General features: G+C 33.2%; 1 protein-coding gene across 1 annotated transcript in view; it reads right to left on the bottom strand.

The window, feature by feature from the left end:
- The window catches only part of PRKCA (protein kinase C alpha), a 481,956-nt gene that overhangs the window by 127,986 nt on the left and 331,918 nt on the right, over positions 1-22,052 (bottom strand). Inside the window, exon 4 of the mRNA XM_051995254.1 lies at positions 1,916-2,027. Coding sequence (XP_051851214.1) covers positions 1,916-2,027 — 112 coding nt within the window. The remainder of the gene's footprint in view (positions 1-1,915; positions 2,028-22,052) is intronic.

The raw sequence follows: 22,052 nt of genomic DNA, 5'->3' as shown, positions 1-22,052 counted from the left end.
TGATTAATTTGACATTTCAAGTCCTCCACAATCTAGTTTGAACTTACCTTTCTAGTCTAACTTTAAATTATTCTCCTTCAGATAATGTATCTTTTACATTTTAGTCCAAAAGGATTAATGTTATGTAATCTTCTATAACTATGTACTTTCTCTCCTCTGTGCACTTATACAAGCTACTTCTATCTTTCTTTTCCTTCAAAAGGATTAGGAGGAACTAGGATTATGAAATTTTCCCAAATGTTTCCTAGGTAAAAAATGATCTTACTCTCCATCAATTTTTAAGCATACTTTTTCTTTTCTTCTGAGATTCTAATTTGCCCCATCACATTCCACCTTGTATCATATATCTTTGTGCTTGTAAATGTAATATTTTTTCATAGACTATAACTTCCTTGAGGACAAAGAATATTACATTTTTCTTTACATTTTCATTATATATTATAGCTTTTCAGTCTTTGTTATCAGTATCATACCTGAAAACATATAATAACTATTTGGAGAATTCAATTGAAAAGAAATGTGGAATTTTGAGTTGTTAACTATGTGGATATACACATAATGAAGTTTACTCTCAAATGAGCATCCAAAGTTTAAAACTCTATGCAGTTTCCTCAAAAACTTCATCAAATTTTGGAGGAACATTAGACAGGTAGTACCATCAAAATAAAATCTCTAGTAAGCAGTACAAAGTTGGGAAAATCTTTAAGTATACATTTGATAATTGTCCATCATCTGATGGCTAGCCCAACTAAGCTTTGAGAGGTTCATAATTAGAAAACTTATCATAAGGGGATTAATATTGGGGCAAGAAAGGACTTAGCAACTAATGTACCCATCTACAAAGGCATAAAGGGGTTGGAAAGACAACCTGGAAGGACTATCATATTCCTGAATCACAGATGTTTTTGATTTGTTTTCAAATATGATATCATCTTTTCTGAGCAAGTTCTATTATTTGGCTTAAAAAAATTAAAGTGTATTATCTTCATATATAAATATATAAATACATCTTCATATACAAATACAAATTTAACAAATTAATTTAATAAATTCAAAGTCCAAAGCACCAGAGTTTCTGCCCTTTTCAGTTTGGTTTACACCAAGAGCTCACTTTCTACATTACCAATGTCAAAAAACAGAAATTTAAATATATAGGAAAAAGGCTCAGCCTTACCAGTAGAGTGTAAAGGATCCTGCTTATCTCAGAAAACATACTGCATCTGTATCTCAGCAGAGAATATAATTTTGTGATTTGCTAATTATTTCTGGCATGTTCCAAGTAGTTTGAACCACTAGGAAAACATTAAAAACCAAGAATAAAGGTGCATACTTGTAATCCCTACGATGGGGAAAGATGAACGTAGTGGATTGATTCAGCCTAGTAGTTCTGAGCAGCAGTAGGGTGGAAGCCTATCAGGTGACCATACTACATTTATTATCAATATGGTGAGCTCTATTTTTTTAGTCCCTTCTTGATCAGTATTATCTTTGCATATTCTATTGTTTTTAGATTGTTTCAGTCATATCTGATTCTTCATGATTCCATTTGGGGTTTTCTTGGAAAAGATACTAGAGTGGTTTGCCATTTCCTTTCCAGCTCATTTTAGAGATGAGAAACTGAGACAAATAGAGTTATGACTTGTCCAAGGTAACACAGTTAAGTGTGACTGAGGTCATATTTGAACCTATAAACTTCAAATATGGAATCTTCTTGATTCCAAACCCAATGCTCCATCCATTAAATCATCTAGCTGCCCCACTGAACATCTTAATCATTTAATAAATATGCTCTTCATAACTTAATATTCTCAGGGAAACTTATACAACCAGCAAACAAAATAATTTCTCTTCAAAAATTCATTGTTTTGTGACTTCATTATCTAAGAAATACCTTGTATATAAAAGGAAAACTTACTGTCACATTTCATTCCTTGATGTAGAAGTCCATAAAGCAGTGAGCCACAGTGATCACAAAAAGTAGGGCTTCCATATGTGTGGATTTTAAACTTGTGCTTACTTCTGGGGTCCTAATGAGAAAAAAACACAGGTACAATCCAATTTAATGAAATTATATTCATTTTCCTCTTTTTGAGCATAATCAAGTGAACAATGTGCCCCTTTCACAGCAAATCCATGACTTGCTAAAGTGTTTATCACTTAAATACTTTCTTTTCTTTCTTCAGAATACTATTGTGGTGAGCTCAATTTTTCAGATTTCATTGTACTATTTATTAAACTCTTCTATTTTATTTTTCCCTTTCTTTGTAGGCATGTTCCATTATGTCCATTCATAAGAGTTGACCTATTCCAGCAAATGAATATAATATTGCATACATAGTCCACAGTCTGCCTCACCATGCAATTTCTTGTAACTTAACCAAAATTACATTTATTTGGTCATTAATTAATGATTTTGTTTGTTTGATCTGAAATTGTTGGGAAATATTGGTAGAAACTCTCTCTACCAATATAGATTTTAAGAAAAGAGAGCAATGTGCTCGGATGTGTACATTAGAGTTACGACTTTAGCATATAGGATTAGTAGAAGATAGGCAAGTTTTAAGGCTTGAAGACCAATTAGGAAGATATTGCTATAATTTAGGAGACAAGTGATAAAAACTTAAAAAAGAGTAGTGACCATTGAGAAGACCTGAAATGTGAGGATACAGATGTAAAAGATGCTGTGGAAGTAGTCTTAAGAAGACTAGACCAAAAAAAATAAAATAAAAGACTGGATAATAGACTGAATATTCTCTATAAAAGACAATGGAGTCAAAATCTCTTCTCCAACCAATCACATGCTGCTAAATGATGGTAGAAAAAGTCTCATAATATGGTTAGTAACAGATTTTGGACTGTCTCATTTCAACTGGGCCTTCACTGGCACAAGGCAATTATTTCATTTATTCCATCTCTCCCACTATCCCCCACAACTGGTCTTTATCATATTTCTATTACAAACTTTTTCTTCTTTCCTAAAGCCTTTCATCCCACCCCCTTCTTCACCCTGGAAACCAAAAAGTCTTAACTTTTTTGTATGTGTATCATGCCCTAGCTCTTTACAGTCTAGTGAAGCTTATGGATCTTGTCTCAGAAAATTTCTTGCCTACATTCATAATTGAAGAAAATTTTCATCAGAGAGTAAGGAAAACAAAATTGGATTTTTTTTCCCCCATTCATGTTTATGGACCTCCAGAAATCTTTTTTTGTGTCATCTCCATGATTAGAAAGTGAGCTCTCTGAGGATAGGAACTATTATACTTTGCAATTTGTGAGGTCAGTGCTTTGGATATAGTAAGAAATCATCATCAATGCTCATTCACTTGTTCAACTAGAAAGCAAATTCTCTGAGAGCAGGGACTATTTTATCACCCAGCGCCATGACTGGCAAAAATAGATATTAAAAAAAAACCTTACTGATCAATTGATTGATGATGGAATATTATTGCATAATAAGAAATGGTGATTAGGAGGAATTCAGAGAAATAGGAAAATGTATATGAATTTAAATAAAGTTAAATAAGAACCTACAAGAGTGATATTTATAAAGAACACAACAATGTACATAGAAATCTCTCTAAAGGGAAGCTAAATTATGAATAATCAGGGTCCAAAAGAATTCCCACGGACAAGATAATGATACATCACCACCATCACCACTCCCAACTTTACCGACTGGTATAGGTCTACAAGGACAATATACATTGTCAGTTGTGGTCACTATATTGAATATTATTACTTAATTATTTTTCTTTGTCACATGACAGATTTATTCTGCAGGTGGGATAATTGAAATGACAAAGATAAAAGTCATCACAAAAAAAGAATACATACACAAATAAATAGACATACACATATGGGTATGTATATATATATGTATTACACACACACACACGCACACACACACACACACCGTGCCATAAACTAGATTGTGAAAGTATGATAGACAGCATTTGGATTAGAATAAAAGGAGAGAGAAAGACAAATAATATTGTAATATCCTATAGATTGGGAAGCTAGGTGGCACAATAGATAGACTCCTGGGGCTGCACAATCAAAAAGATTCATCTTCCTGAATTCAAATCTGGCACTTACTAGTTGAGTCATCCTGGGTAAATCACTTAACCCCATCAACCTCAATTTCTATATAATGAGCTAAAGTAGGAAATGGCAAACCACTCCAGTATCATTGCCAAGAAAACCCCAAATAGGGTTCACACAATCAAACATGACTGAACTGACTGAGCATAGCAACAATTTCTCAGACTGCTTGGCAAGGTTGAAGTTCTGAAGGTGCTTTCATAATACAAATTACAAAATGGTCAGAGGGAAACTAATATAGTGATGAGGGGCTTCAACTACCCTGACAAACTAGATCTTGGATTGCTGAGTAGTGCTAGGGAAAGATAGAAATGATACTCTGTACTAGTCAAATCACATTTGGAATTTTGTGTACTATCTTCTAAGAGTTATAAAAACAAACTACTGAGTATCAGAAGAAAGGCAACTTTAATGCTAAGAAAGCAAACGGTTGAAGAACCTTGGTTATGTTTACTTGGGAGAAGGGATGACTTAGGAAGAGGTCCGACAGATGTGTTCAAATATTTGTGTCTGTCTACAAGGAAACATAGTTTCTGCAGAATAATGAATAACTAAAACTCTGCCCAAAAGATACCAATTGCCTTGTTAGATAGTAAAATCCCTCTAGGGAAGTGTAAGCCCAAAAAGAATAGATGATCATCTACAAGAAATAATGTATGAGAGATTCTAGAATTGGATGGGAGATTAAAGTCAGATCATATATTCTATATATCAGCTTGGAAAAACATCCCTGCCTAGATAAAGCCTAATTTCCTTCAAATAAATTAAGTCCTAAATTTTAAACAGAGATAGTAATAATAAAGAGGCAGACAGTGTGATACAATAGAAAAAAAAAACAGGAAAAAATACAATGGATTTGGACAGAAGAAATTAGTTCAAATCCTAGTTTGGCAGCTCATTACCTGAGTAACTTGAGTTATAACTTCTTGCCCTAATTCCTAATTATGCCTAAATCCTATAATTTACTGATGTTGACAGTTAAAATAGCGTTCTGTCTTAAACATTCTCAGGAATTCACCTTTAAAGTATTATGAGGTATCTTAAACATGCTATTTATAAAGAGTGGCTCCAAAGTCTTAGTGCTTTAAATAGCTTAATACTGCCTGTATATAACTAGGATGACAAGAGAATGCATAATCATATGGCTTATATTGACACAGATATTATCACTTAAAAGAAAGAGATTAGTCTAGCCACATATATGTACTTTCAAACATGAAAAACAAAGAAGATGAAAAAAGTTAGTTAAGGAGATGACATTCTCTAAGTACATGCCTATCTAAGTGTTATGAGGACATGAAATTATATAGAAGATATCATTAAATACATATATGCCTGGGTGGGCTAATCATTTAGTAACTGGAGAAGGTAAGAGACAACAGGCTTTGTGCTACATAGGTTACCCATGAAATGCAATGGAACCAAAGCAAAGTTTTTAAACCAATGGATGGATGTTTTATTCAAGTTTCATGGAAAGCCATCGGAGGAGTGTTCCAAAAAGTCCCTGAAAATCACATTTAACAAAGGGTTTCCAAAGTCTTAGTGCAGTTTAGCTGCATTAAGACTTTTGGAACAATCTCTAATATGAGATGTTATGAAAGAGCTGCAATTGCTGGACACCAAAGAGATCATGGATTATGTAAGTACTAAAATACTGTTGGGTCACTTTTGTAATTAATGGCAAATAAGAACTTAGCACATAAGAACACTCAGTTCACAACAAAACAGATGTTGACAAATGTGTGACTTAAAACTAATAAGTTAGATTTCTTGGGTGCCTTATTAGAATACCTTCTAAATATCACCTTGGGGCTTGAGAGAATTAACACCTTCCTAATAAGATTATTTGTTCTTAGAGGAAATCTATGGCATGCACTTGTACTACCTATTAAAAAGAAGCCAAGCAGATTTTTATTTCTAGTTCACCAGGCTTTTAGGCAAAGTTTCTAAGAATAATGGTCAGATGCATTGCTTTTGTCTGCATCTTACCTTCCAAAAAAGACACAGTTGTCAACTATATTGTTAAATACTTTAAGGATAGAGTGGTTTCTACTGAGCACTGTGCTGAAAACATAAAAAAATCTATTCACAATGTGCTGGGGAAATGTCATGGCAAAATAGCAAACAACTTTCTAGAAGCAAGATATAAACAGCTGTTAAGAAACCATATTAAGAATAATATCCATCTGGAATTCTTGCAATTAATTAGAAGCATAAAGGCTGTAAGCATTTCCAGACATCTTCCATACCAGCCCAGAAAAGATACCTCAGTTTTGACATGTGGAACATTGCCCCAAGTTGTGGTCAGGCATAATACTTCATTTTTCATAAGCTTCTAGTAAAGCTTCATTTGTCTGAGCAATTCAGTATTTTCATGGTTCCTGTAGGTTGTAAGGATTTTAGAGCTACAGGGGAAAAATAAAAGCAATCAATTCTATACTGTGTAAAATTTTGGACCAGAGTCCAGAGTACAGCCCTGGAACCCTTTTTTACTCAGAGCTCTCCAAAAATAGCAGTCTCCAATTTTCTTGATCCAAGCAGAAGACAATAGCTTCAATGAAATGCCTTCTGTCTTCTAAAGAATAAACTCAGTTATTATCCTGGTTTAAAAAAAAAAGTCTATGGTTCCCCACTTCATTAGGAATGATAGGTATAACGACTTACATCTTAAATGGATATATAGGACTAAGGAAATTTAGGCATTGTAGATGGCAAGATGGGTGAGAAGCTGGCAAGAAATTGGGCAAATTATTTATGATATTCCCTGTGTTCCTGGTCTCCACATTCTGTGGGGAGCCTTCCAGGGCTGTCATTCTGTCAAATTCCCTTAGAAATAAATTCTGAAACTTCGACTGCCAAATAAAACTCTTACCCTCAAGTAATCTCTGAACCATCTGGATTAATCTTTTGCCACCAAAATCCAAATTGTTCAATACATTAACAATTTTCTTTAAAAAAAAAAACTGTTATTGATGTCTTTTATTTTTATATCATCTTCATTTCTAAATATATGTTTCATTCTCCTCTTAGTGGGTTTTCTTGGCAAAGATACTGGAGTGGTATATAATTTCCTTCTCTAGTTCATTTTACAAATAAGGAAATGGAGGCAAGCAAGATTAAGTGACTTGCCCAAGATCACACCTCTAGTAGGTGTCTGAAAATGGATTTGAACTCAGAAATGACTCTTCCTGACACTAGGTGCAGAACTCTTTCCACTGTGCCATCCAATTTCCCTTTTTGATGATTACCACTTTGGAACCATGTTGGTGGTTTTTGTCCATTTTTTGTTTTCAAAGAGGACCAATAGCATCATCGGTCTTGTCTTGCTTTGTGCATGAATTAGATTTAAATGATGCAGTTGTGCAAAATTATCAGCTTCACTCCCTCATCCAAAGTCAATGAAGTCTAATGTCAGAACAAAAATCAAGACAACTGGAAATGGTCCAGGATGCAATGGATGAACTTGGTGTCTTTAATGCCTGACCAAGCTCTAAGCATTCCAAAATGCCTGCTTTAGCCACTTTCATGGTCATTAGAACAAATTATTCTTATCAGTCATTCTGCCAAAGAAAGTCTTCAGATATTTGAGATAGACACACTGCTAGCCTGCTTTCCTTCATACTTCCTCCTCCTCCCTGATTCCTTGTTAACCTTTTGTTCTTCCAAATGAATTTTGTTATTAATTTTTGGTTCTATAAAATACTTTTTGGTAGTTTGGCCTTCTTTATTTTTTGATATGAAATAGATTGTATGCCACCTAAACAAAAAGACATGGTCAAAGGATATAAACAGATAGTTCTCAAAATTAGAATTGTCTTTTGGAACCAGTTTAAAAAAAAAAAAAAGCATGATCAGAAGAACCTGTTAAGTATACAATATACAGAAAGGCAAACAGACCTAGCAGTCTAGTATTCAGTATATCAAATCTACTGGGATAAGTGTTCACCATGTGAGAAAAACTATTGGGAAAACTGGAAAAAAATCAGGAAGAAATTAGACCAAGATAGACTCTAAATATATAATTGGCTTAGGTTTAAAATATCATATCATAAAGAAATTAGAGGAGTAAGGAAGGAATTACCATTCAGGTCTATGGATAGAGTTTATGGGTAAAAAAGAGATAGATCATAAAATGAGCACTTGATTTCAGAAAAACCTGGAAAGACTTAAATGAACTTATGCCAAGTGAAGTGATAAGATCCAAGAAAACATTGTACATAGAATTGTACAATTTACAAGATTATATAATGATCACAGTTTAAGAAGAACTGTGATGGATTTGGTTCTTTTCAACAATGAGGTGATCGAAGACAATTCCAATAGACTTCTGATGGAAAGTGTCCTCTCATCTAGAGAGAGATGACTATGGAGACTGAATGTGGATCAAAGCATAGCATTTTTACCTTTTGTTACTGTTGTTTGCTTGGTTGTTTTTTCCTTTCTCATGTTTTTTCCCCCTTTTGATATTTTTCTTATGTAGCATGTTTAATCTATATCAAATTGTTTGCTATCTTGGAAGAGGAGGGGAAGGGAGAAAGAAAAAATTTGAAATACAAGATTATACAAAAGTGAATATTGAAAGCTATCTTTGCATGTATTTGGAAAAATAAAATACTATTTAAAAGATCAAAGAAGATTATATGAATGATTTTGACTACAAAAATTAATTAAAATTTTGTTTCCTTAGTTTCTCAATGGAGAGGGAATGCAGATCTTAAAATAAAATTTAATTTTAAATTAAAAAAAAAGTTTTCACATAAACAAGACAATGCAACTAACATTAGAAAAGAAGCAGTTAACAAGGGGGATGAGATAGTTTCCTTCTTTCTTCCTTCGTTCTTTCCTTTTTTCCTTCCTTCCTTTCTTTTTTTATCACCAAGTTTAGTCATAAAGAAAATATGTGAGAAATCATTTCTTTTTATTCTTTGCGGAAGTCACAACACATGAGTGTGAAACATTACATATATTTGGCTAACATTTTCCCCTCTTCTTCCTTTGAAAAAAATAGATGGCTCTTTGGGAGGAGTAGAAACATGAGGAAATTTAGGTGATGCTATACATATGTAATATTCATATATATGTGTATATATATATGTGTGTGTACATAATTTGTGTATATATATATATAGAGAGAGAGAAATAGTTAATATATTTTATTTTTATATCATAATCAACACATCTATCTAGGTAGCATTCAAAAAAAAGGAAGGAAATCATATAAGTAAAGGGGGAGAAGGATTTTTAAAAGAATTGATGATTTTCAAATATCTTTTTGAGAAAATTGGTTTTAAAAGGCAAACAAAATAGACAAAAAATATCTACAAAGTTTTGATGTCCTAAATTCAACCAGCAGACAAAGCATACTGAAATAGCATTCACATTTGATTGTTTAATGTTACTTTTTCCATTTCCATCATGATGTAACAATATATAATGTTTTCTTAGTTCTGTTTTACTTGACCTTGTAGAAGTTCATGTCTTGCCATACTTTGTATTCTTCATGTTCATTTTTTTGCTTTTGTTTTTTAACTATGCAGTAATATTTGCATTTGTACCCTGCCCAACTGATACAGCCTTTTTTATATTCAGTGCTGCAATTTATATATTTTCTTACTAACCTGCTTTCATGGCCCAGAAAAATATCTTCCCTGAGGACTCTTTTGCCTGGACCATGCACAAAAAACCCAGATCATGCTCACTTTACAGACTTTTCCTTACACGTCCTCAGCCCTCTTTCAACTGTCTTTATGAGATGTCTTCTGACATTGGAATAGAAATCTCTTAAGAGTAAATATTGTTTTATTTACTTTTATTAGTATCCCTATCACTTATTACAAGGCCTTTCACATAAGAAATGCTTAATGGAGAGTTCTATCTCTCTCCCTTTCCTTCTCCCTCTTATGACTTAAATATGCTTAAATGATTTAAAGGTGCTATTATATTCATATTGAACCACTGAAGTTTTAGAGTTTAACTTTTATTAAACTAGTACATATTTTGACAGTTGAATGTACAAAATAGTTGGAATATATAAAAGTTTTTTAAAAAAGATTTGTAGAATAAAATATAATAAAATAAATACAACAGCATGGGGAAAATAAAAAATATAATTGATTAAATTTTTCTACAAGAAGTTGAAATTTTATTGGCAAGGGTACTCCTTCCACTGCTACAGATTACAACTCCTAAAATTCAGTATTTAATCTCTGAGAGTTGCTGTAGTTTAATAATCTATCAAGACTCTCTAAATAGAATGTGAACAATAATGTGCTCTCCATCACTAGCCCTAAACGCCAACCCTTTCCAGTGGCTTATTATACTAAATACGTAAAACCTGACATGAACATCTAAAGTTTATACACAGATTCCATTAGATGAGTAGTCAGAGAAATAAAACAGACCACTAGGAAAAAAACCTTGACAATCCTTTTTCCCTTTCTTGGTCTCTCTGTTTTCTCATCCGAATTAGATTAGATATGTTCTGCCCAACTCTAAAATTCTCTCAGTAACATGTTATTTTGGCAAGCAATTAAAATTATACAAATTAAGACAACTCTAAGCTGTCATTCCATCCATGTTGGACCACTGTAATATTAGGGGATAACTTTTTCAACTAGCAAAATCCAATTTAGATTTTGATAAAGGCAGATTTTGGTAGTGATGTTAGGAGGTTTCCATAAGTCAGGTAAGCAGTAAAAGTAAAGGTGGGTGTGGGCAGCACAGAGACAAAAAAGTACATCACACAAGTTTTGGTATTCTAATCAATCTTTCTTAAATGAAAGCAACTGCATACAGTTTTCCTATTGTGCACCCATGCTACAAATACATTCATAGTGCCAGCTACTATAATAGTTGCTAAGGATAGAAAGAAAGATAAAGGGCAGGGACACAAGTCTCTTTTCTCAAGGAGCTCACAATCTACAGGGAAAACAACATGTAAACAATACAAACAAGCTACACATATGGTAATTTTGAAATAACCAAGAGAATCAAGACACTAGCTTTAGGAAGGATTGAGAAAGCCTTCTTGTAGAATGTGAAATTTTAGTTGGGACTGAAAGGAAGCAAAAGAAACCAGGAGATGAAGATTAGGAGAGCCTGGTGGATAGCCAGTGAAAATTGAAGTCAAGAAATCAAGACAAGAAATGTCTTAAGCATTTTTTTAAACATTGTTTTCATGTTGACTCTGACTCCTGTTTCCTAATCTCACTTTTTCTATCTCCTTTGTCAGAATCCTCCACATCTCAGCCCCTATTTCTTTTCTAGACCAATCTGTTTGGGATGGCCCAGTCAGCAATACATCTACCCACTGTGAGTGGTCATTGCTTTTTTCAGCTATTTCCAAACTAACTAATCAACATCTTGTATGCTACTAAAGATTCCCCTCACCAGATACTTCCTAAGAGAATGATGACCCTTTGCTAACACTGTTACATTGAAGTGCAGAGCTCAAAGCTCAGCTGTAATACTAATGGAAGTTGCCAGCCTATGTAACTGGCCCCCATCCAAGGAGAAAGGAACTAATTCTGACAGTAGTTGGAACATGCTTCTAAGTTCGAGCCCAGCTGGTTTTCATTCCCGGAAAGATTTTAGGGTCAATCAGGTCTTGCCTGGCTCAGATCAAACTTTTCTTCTTGATCTGTGCCTCCCTAAAAATTCCCTATTCATTAGGCCAAAATTTCCTGCTAATCACTTATTTATCAGGGCTTGCTCTACAAGGGATAACAACAATGGCAAGAAAAAGATCATTTTGCTACATAATTCTGGGAATTTATTTTGGAAGTTGTTGGGGATTTAGGACCTTAAGAAGAGAGTAGGTGTCAGTTATGAACTATTTCAATGACTTGAGACAGTGAATCAGCTATTACTTTGGTATTAGTAAGGCATAATAATAATAATAATAATAATAATAATAACTAATATTTATAAAGTACCCTCTATATATCAAGCACCTTGCTAACTACTTTAAAAAAAAACATTATCTCATTTGATCCTCATAACAACTCTAGGAAAGATGTTATTTATTTTAAAAAAAAGCATGTCTATTAAATCAATATGTGAATGGGTTATAGATTCAATGAAAGATGAACCACAAGAAAGGAAACCAAGCTAAATGAGTTGTCTTTACTCTGAAAGTCAGCTGTAGATTAGCCCTGCCAGAAATGAATTGAATAACCCTGTGCCCCAGTGCCATATCACCGACTTTGAAAAGCACATTCAGAAGAATAGTTCCAAGACACAGGGTTCTAGGCATGAAAATTCAGGTTATAATAGTTCCTATCTCCTGTTTCTTGCTGTCAGTGATTTCTCTGTTAAGTGATTTCTTGGTTCCAGGATGCTGGTCTTCTTTCCTAGACATCTCTTATTGAAAACTTTGCTTATGGTATCTAGTTTTCCTTAGATTAAATGATTTGGCAGCATGACACCACCCTTGTTTGAATCACAGAATTTGAAGGTACCATAATGGTCATCTAGTCCAACCCATTATGAGTATAACTGGTTATCAGTCTGAAAACTTGCCAGGAGGAGAACTTCTTAAAGTAATCCATCCACTTTTAAATAATCCTAATTGTTATGAACTACTCTCATCTTTAAAGCTATTTGTTCAATCACTTTTGGCTGATGTGAGTAAAGAGAAGTATGAGAAGAGTTTATGTGAACTCAAGTAAACAGAAAAAAAATTACATATATAATGACTACACCAATTTAAATGCCCTTAAGGTCTTCAAAATTGGTGTAGCTATGCCAGTGGCAACGTATATCATTTCAATTTTCATGTGCATCAATATGGAGACATGTAACAGCAATTATTTCCCTTTGGGGAATATAAAAGATATACTCCTAAAGGAAAATACTTATACAAAGATATTTTGCCTTTTTCATTTCAAAATCCCTTGATATCATCCTCTCCTTTCTTCCCCTTTTTTGGTCTGATAATGACCTTCCTTACAAAGGCCAATTCATCTACATGTGCACTTAAACCTCTCATTTTTTCTACATTATAGCCCCAATTATCCCATCTGTCCTCTCTAATCTTTAATCTTTTTTATCTAATGGTCCTTTACCTGCAGACTAAAAACAAACCTGAATTTATTATATTTTCAATCTTAAATCATTGCTTAAATCATTTCTTCCTTCTTTCATATCTAAACTCCCTGAAAATACTGCCTATACTCATTGCATACATTACCTCTTCTCTCATCTGCTTCTTAGCCTTTGACATTCTGGATTCAGCCTCATGCTCAGATGAAATGCTTCTTTCCAAATTTACCAATGATCTCTTAATTGATAAAATCTAATAGCCTTTTCCCACACCCATACACCATTGTCATCTTTTTAAAATTCTCATCTGGTGTTGCAGTAGCAACATTTAACAGTGGGGATAACATTTTCTCACCAGATACTCTCTTCTCTGTGTTTGATGACATTACTCTCTTCTCATTGTCCCCCTACATAGCTAACTGCTACTTCTCAACTTACTTTGCTGGTTCATCATCTATATCAAACTGCCTAAATGAGGGTATACCCCAAGATTCTGTGGAAGTTTTTTTTTTTTCCCTCTACATATACTTTCATTTGATGACTTGTCAGTGTTTATCAATTTAATTATCATTTCTTTGTAGATGATTCCCAGATCTATTTATCTGACTCCATCACCAATTTCCTATTGGACAATCCATAATATAGACATTTTTAACTTAATATGTCCAAAACAGAACTTATTATCTTTTAAAATAAGTTTTATTGATGGCTTTTTAAATATCACTATGGTTGGGGCAGCTAGATGGCACAGTGGATCTCTATCTCAGCTCTGAAGTCAGGAAGACTGTGAGTTCAAATCTGACCTCAGACACTTAACACTTCCCAGCTGTGTGACTCTGGGCAAGTCACTTAGCCCCAATTGCTCCCAGCAAAAATAAATAAATAAATACACTGTAAACAGTGTATTCTTTTAAAAAAATGCAATATAAAATATTTGTGGATATCACTTTTTGCAAAGGAGTGAGCTGAGGCTAATTTTTCATATGTCTTCTTTTGAGTTATGCTTGTAGTATTCACTTTTTGTTTTTCATGTTTTTTTTTTTTATTTTTCTTTCCATTAACATTGATGAAGTCATTGAAATGCTGTGGTTTGGGGTTGCTCTTGTTGCTTTTTTTTTTTGTCTTTGCTTATTTCACTGTTATGGAAAGTAAATCTTTCCATGCTTCATCATGTTCATAATTTCTTATCAACAGTAATATTCTATTATATTCATGTATCACAGTTTGTTTAGGTATTCTTCATTCTTTTCTGTAAAACTCACTTCTCTTTTGAACTTTCCTACTTTTCTCAAAGATGCTGGTATCTCTCAAATTATAGTGTCATATTCAACTTCTTATTCTCCCTAACCTACATATTTAATCAGTTGCAAAATCTTATCATTTCAGTTTCTACAGCATCTCCCTTATCTGTTCCTTTTTCATTGCTCACAGAATAAATGTCCTCAACCCCTTTCACCAGAATTATTATAATAGCCTCCAAATTAGTTTTCCTGTATCAAGTCATTCCCTATTTCAAACAATCTTTATCATAGCTGCCTAAGTGATTTTCCATAAACAGAAGTCTAACCTCCTTATTTTGAAACTCAGTGAACTTCATCTCCCTAATGAATCTAGGATAAAATATAAACTCATGTTTTGCTTTTAAAGTCCTTCCCAACTTGCCTCCAGTCTATATTTCTAGTGTCATTAGAAATTATTCTCCTTTCAGTAATCTACATGTCACCATATATTAATTTCCCATGCTATGCCTTTATACTACTCACCCCCATGCCTATAATGCTTTCCTTCCTCACCCCCACTGCATGGAATAAAGATTCTTTAATCTCACTCCTTAAAGATTCAGTTCAGCCCAAAGAATTATAAAATTCTGCATAACCTTTGATCCAGCCACTACTGGATCTGTATCCCAACAAGATCATAAAAGAGGGAAAAGGATCTACATAAGCAAAAATGTTTGTAATAGCTCTTTTTTATGGTAGCAAGGAACTAGAAATTGAGAGGAAACCCATAAATTTGGGAATGGCTGAATAAATTGTGGTATATGAATGAAATATTATTGTCCTATAAGGAATGATGAGAAGGCTTATTTAAGAAAAGCCTGGATTTACATGAAGTGATGTTACGTGAAGTGAGCAGAACTAGAAAAACAACAGGATGATGTGATGATCATCTCTGATGGCCAATCTCTTCTCAGCAATACAGTGATCCAAGACAATTCCAGTATATTTTGGATGGAAAATGCCATTTGCAGCCAGAGAAAGAGAAGACTGAATATGGACTGAAGTATACTATTTTCACTTTTTTTGTATTTTGTTATTGAGATTTTTCCCTTTTGTTCTTTTATTTTTCTTTCACAGAATAACTCACAACTAGTATAGAAATGTTAAAAGTGATTTTATATGTGTGTGTGTGTGTGTGTGTGTGTGTGTGTGTGTGTGTGTGTATGAAACCTATATCAGATTGCTTGCTGTGTTGAGGAAGTAGAAAAAATTTGGAACTCAAAATCTTACAAAAATGGATGTTGAACATCATCTTTACATGTAATTGGAAAAATGATCTATCAAAATAAATTTTTTAAAAAGTCAATGCAAGCACTAAATGAAGCCTTTCATGATTTCTTCAACTGTTAATGAAAGGTAATACTTAAATTACCTTGTACTTATCTTCTATTTATATATGTAAATACATATATAAGTACATATCTCTTAAAATAGAATGCAAGCTTATTGTTTCAATTTTGTATTTGTATTTCCCATGCCTAAATTCTACACCTAGCACACCGTAGATACTTAGTAAATAATTCTGAATGATTGCTAGAAGTGCTATTTGTTATAGTATAAAAAAATGTGGAAACCAACCAACAATTCAGAATCTTCTAACATGTGTCATCTATAAATATGATGCATATCGTTATCATTAACCATATAATAAATATCTAAGCTATAATGATACATGGAAATGTGAATACAAAAAAGGAAAATTTTAACAATTAGTAAATATACATTGATTACAATAAAAAATCCCCCACAAATTCATTAATAAATGTCAAGAAGCTGGAATGATTTAAATAGATTTTTAATAACTTATGGATACCTCTTTATATCATTTTTTTTTTTGCAGTGATAATGGGGGGAGTGAATGAGATGAGGAGAGAAGAAATAGTAAAGAAAACTAATTGCAAATTCCTCCTAAGTTTTAATATAATAAAATATTTCTGAATATCATTGACCTCCAGTCATTTTAGATCATACAAATATTTCTTCAAGTAGTTTTGAGTGGTCAGAGTTGAAACATACATAGAGGCTACGGGTTTTTAATTCACCATCTGTGCTTTTGGTGAGTTCTCCAAAAGGAAGTACGAACGCAAGCACATACTTCACAACTCATGCATCTTTTATTCTAAGAAGTCCATCTTATTAGTGATCAATAAATGTTTGATGATGAGGATACACTTTCTTCACTGCTGTACTTGCTTACTCACTGTTCTTCTATAGCCAGATAGCACCTGCAGCACACACTTAAATGCTTTTCAAAGGAAACCAGCTTAAAAAGAGAGAGGGAGCAAAAGGCTCCCTCTTGTAAGGAGCAAAAGGCTCACATGCTTGAAAGTTCATTAGTTAAGATAAGGGATGGATATAAGCTAAAAAAAATTCTAGGTTTTAAAAAGAAAATAGACTCTTGCTTAACACAGATTGTAAGGAAAACAAAAACTAAAAGTCCCTGAAGAAAAAAACATATATTCTTCACTGAATAAAATCTTAGTTTTGATCAGCTTAGAATGAAAATATCTTAAGTAGTCTATGATTCTATCTATATAGAATTATAAATGAACTATAAAGTTTAAAGGAAATCATAGGAAATGTTATTGCATGCTTTCTCAAAACCCAAAATTGTTTTGTTCTGAATCCCATAGTCAAGGTTGCTTGGTATGAACTAAATGTCATCTTAAAAGCTTTACCAACTTTAAACTTCCAACTCTTAAACTCCAACTTTTACTAATCCAAGGATTAATTCAAGAAAGCTTCCCTTCTAGAGCAACAATTAGTTTAACGATGAGACTGGGATACAAATACGCCAATATGGTTGCATAGGTAGATTGTAGGAGGTTAATGATTCTTAGAAGGAATATCACAGACCAAAATTGACTTAATGAAAGAGACTGGAGCTAAATTTGCCCTGATTAATGGATAAAAGCTTATTTTTATGCTGTTACCAGAGGGAAAAGTCTGACCATGAAACTTTAGAGCTATTTTCAGATTATGTGGTAGAAGGCAAATTCCATGCCTAAAGGCTATTTTGTTAAATGCAAGATGAATTTATTTCCCCTTCCAAACATGGAATGTGTAATTAAGAAAGTCAAGGCTTCTGGTAGAACAAATGTTTTAAACACTTCTTGTTGAACTAATAGCATAACAAACAAGGCAGACTATAGTAATATTTTGATCCAGGATAGTAGTTCTAGTTCTCAAGATCTTCACCCTATTAAAAATTATTAAGCATCTGTTTGAAAAGTTTTTGCTTTTGTGGACTATATTTATAGATATTTACCATATTAGAAATAAAAAACTAATTTTGAATTTGTAGACACTCTAAAAGGGTTTCCAAGATCCCCAGGATGCTCTGCACCACACTTTGAGAACCACTGATCTAGAAAATAGTTGGCTGACTTTAAATAATTGAAATATTTACTTGTTTCCACTGAAGAGAGAAGATGAAGTCAAGTGGCCATATTTACTAAATGTCTATGAAGAAAAATAGGTTATAGTAGTCCCTAACTTTACAGAGCTTATAGTCCACTATGGCAGATATGTTTAGAAATAATTCTAACAAGAAAAAAGGTGAAAAATGATGTATAATTGAAATGCTATAGGAGGAGTTCTGAGAAAAGAAGGCTTATTGCCTGGCAGTGGAATCAGAGAAAACAAATAAAAAAAAAAGATATCATTTGCGTTTGGCCATGGAAAAAGGACAGCAATTAAACAGATGGTACTTGAAAGATAGAACATTCTGAGGATATGGAATAGCAGGGAGAAAAGGTATAAAGTGTTTTTTCAGAGGCTATTGGAGAGATCAGAGAATAGCAAGTAACCTATTTCACCAAGGGAAGATAAAACTGGAGTGATAGGTATGTCCAAATCTCAGAAGCCTTAAAATGCTGGACAAAGAAATTCAGACTTTATTCAGCGGGTAACATATTTTATGGAAGAAAATTTAGGTGGTCACTCTCCTGGTAACAATTTTAAACTCCCTAACACCTCTCCTACTTTCATTCCCATCAACTATCTGTGTCAATCATCTTATTTCACTCAAACAAGGAGGACAAGTTTTAGTCTTACCTGACTAGATAATTATCTCAATCCCTGGAGCTCTGTCAGTGTTATTAATATGATAAACCTAGGGCAGAAAAAAATCTAATAAAAGGACGAGAGGGGGATTAAGAATTTTGACAATCTAAGAATTTCAGAATGAATTTTGTATCCACTACCCTTCCAATTTCCTCTTTTGGAATGTTGCAGTTCTGGGATTCTTTACAGAAAAAAAGTGAATTTCTGATATTTTCAACAAAATAGCTATTTCTACTAAATGAATATGTGAACACATTAGCTTTTTAGTTTGAGTCTGTTTTATTATATTTTTTACTGATTTGGGAAGAAGTAAAATGGATAATTCTGTTTTTTTCTATTAAAATAATATGGAGACATAGTTAAACAAGGGAAGCTTATTAACTGAAGACTGCATTATCCCTCTCTTGCTGCTTATGTTAGACATTCTTGTTTATGAAACTGTATTATATATGTTGCAATTATAGCTATTTAAATGACTGCTTCACAATTACACTGATATAGGAAAAAGTTACAAGAAATCAGTATTCTGAGATGCTTCATCCTACATTAAAGTAACAACCATGTCATTTGTGACATCAAAATTTATGTGGCAAAACAAATTATCTCTAGGTCTCTTTATGACCTACCTATTGGACTGACAGGAAGAAAAGCAAGCAAAATGTAAAGCATTTTACATAAATTTTACAAAGACGACAACAACCAATTTCTTTTAAAAACATCTTTTCAATAGATTTTTGCCTTGAAACTTTTGAGTAGAAATTTCTCTACTAATCTAATTTCAGAAGATATTAGTTGGATTCTGTGCTTGGTTTCAGAATCCTGTGCCCCCAATCCTCACTTTGCTAACTAATTGCTCTGTGGCACTGAAGAATAGATGAAGCCTTCTATTTCTTGGACAAAGACAATGCTTTTAATCTGTGAAATACATTATGCCCCTCTAATGACAAATATGCCCAAGACTTAATGGATATTTTATAAAACTTCCCATGAGGAAAATAGCTGATATGAAATTGCCAGTCACTCTACAGTGTTTTTCTAAAACTCAACATTCCCTCCTCCCAGGAGGAAAATAAAAGTTCTGCTTAGTTGGAACCAATTCTTTCAAATAATGTCATGAAGTCCTAATGCTAACTTCCCTTATTACTCCCTGGGAAGGTGGTATAATCAGTAGTAAAAGCACTTACATAGATATACTAAACTTCCAGTCAAGCTGAAATCCTAACTCTTCACTCCTACTTACCTACCTGTGTGATCTTTGATAGGTAATTTCATTTCTTCACACCTTTTTTCCTGGTCTGAAAGTGAGGAACATGCACCAGGATATCTTTGGGCATTAAAATGAGTTAGGAACAGGCCAGGAACTAAGTAATTGACAACAAGGTAAGCAATCTTTATCAAAGATCGCCTGGTTTTAAAAGAAGGGAGGGTCCAAGAGAAGTTATGAACATGTCAAGAGAAGAGAAACCCAGTCAACAAAAAGGGGTCAGGCTGGAAAATAACTGACAGCCTTGTGTGTTTATAATTTTACCAGCATATTATTTATGACACTAATAAAGAATCTACAAACCTTTACGTAGCTGATTTTGCTGGTTGAAAAAGAAAAGTTATTGATTGGTTTGGTTCAATCTCAACACATCAAGGGAGCTGCAATGTGGAAAGGGAGGGGTCTGTACTTTCTCTTTGTTTCTATCGTTCCTTCTTTCATAACTCCTAGACCACTGGTTTATTGATAGATCTTGGGCATTGGCTGTTCAGACACTTATTTGCCTTTGATATGTGAAGTTTCTGTTCCCTTACAGAGTTATTTTGTAAATCAAAAGCTAAGTCTTGTTTGTCTGCAGGTTAGGCTTCATTTTCTAAGCTGCTAAGGAGCAGATTGTGATGTCTAGGAGCAATTTCATTTGGCCTGATTCCCATTACACTCCTCTTAGGCCACTCAGTAATTTCATAATGAAATCAGTAAAAGTTTCAAACTGCATGATTTCCAAAGAAGAGATATGAGAAGATGCCATATGCCAGTCTTGCAGAGCTCAAAGGACATTAGGAGTAGAACACTGAATATATTTTCAATGTTAAAAAATACATGTCAATTTTGTTGATCTTTTTCTTTCTTCTTCTCCTTGTTCTCTGTCTCTCTCTCTTTCTCTCTGCCTCTCTCTTTCTCCCTGTCTCTTTCTTTCTCTTTCTCCCTCTCTTTCTTAAAATGCTTGAGATTACAGAGGAAGTCAAATATATTGAAATTACAGTTATTGATTTTTTTTTAAGTTCATGGACCCCTAGCCTTAGAACTCGGATCTAAACATTCTGGAAATTAAGAAAGGGATTATAACAAAACATTCTCATTTTAGGATTCATTGGTGCTGAGCAAAAGTTATCTGGTTCCTTGCCAAGCCTTATTAAATCCAGGTATGTATACATCATATTATTATGTGTGGATCTTGAACATTTTCCAAAACAAATAACCCCTTGAGTCAAAAATCATTTTATTGTGAAGCATAAGCCATGTCTCAACACTATAGACTTTTATTACTTATTTGATTCTAATCTTTATTAGAGAAGCATGAAACTGGTAGATGCCTAAAGCTTAAAAAAAATAACAACTATATACTGTGTACATTTAGAGAAAATTTTTCATTATACTGTCCCACTGAAAATTATTTATCCATTTATGTCCTTGTGAATAATAGTACTTACCGTGGCATCTCTAACTTTTTATATACTCTCTACTTTATACATATATATATGTATGTATATATAAAATATATGTATATGTATATATATACGCTTTTTATATATCGCATTTGTACGTTATTGTTTTCATGTTTTCTTCCTTCATCAGAATGTGAGTTGTTTGAGGACAAATATTGTCTTTTATCTATGTTTGCAGCGCCAACAATTAACATCATGTATGGCACAGAGTAAATATTTAATAAATGTTTACTGACTGAATCTAAGAGAAATTTTAATGGTTACTTATAGGTTTGAAGTTAAATTTTTCTATGATTAAAGATAAAGTCAGGCTCTGATTCTTCTCAAATATTAGACTGTCTTATTTTAATATCAGAATTGGAAGAGACTTCAAAAGATCATCTGGTTCATTCTTTTTGGATGCCAGGCAGCAGACTATTATTACCCCAAATTGGGAAACAAGGGAGAAAAAGAAATAGATTTTTAATTATGACAGGAACACATATTGGTTGTGTTCTCATGGAAAATCAATGAATGTTTGTTCCAAATATGCTCTTTATAAGTGTTTTCCCGCTCCCCACTTCTTATTGTTAATAATATGGCTTCCTGCTTTGGACACAAACATATACTTCAAAACATCAGAGAACCATGATCTCATTCATAAATGTACTCTTTTTGGTAATATGTGCTCTATAGGCCTATAAAGTTGTGGTTGAAAAGAAATTTCTTCAGCTTAAAGCAATCTTCCAGTGATCCTCTCTTTAGTTTGACTGGTTCTTGGACAAATGATCCAGTTGTTCATCACTAGGTTTGGTCTTGTAGCATATACTTTGAAAATCTAAGTCTAACTTCATCAGTATAAACTTTTTATGGATC

Source organism: Antechinus flavipes, chromosome 4, assembly GCF_016432865.1.
Source record: "Antechinus flavipes isolate AdamAnt ecotype Samford, QLD, Australia chromosome 4, AdamAnt_v2, whole genome shotgun sequence".
NCBI classification, from domain to species: Eukaryota; Metazoa; Chordata; class Mammalia; order Dasyuromorphia; family Dasyuridae; genus Antechinus; species Antechinus flavipes.
The sequence above is the reverse complement of the archived record's forward strand: the minus strand, read 5'-3'. Positions and strand labels throughout refer to the sequence as shown.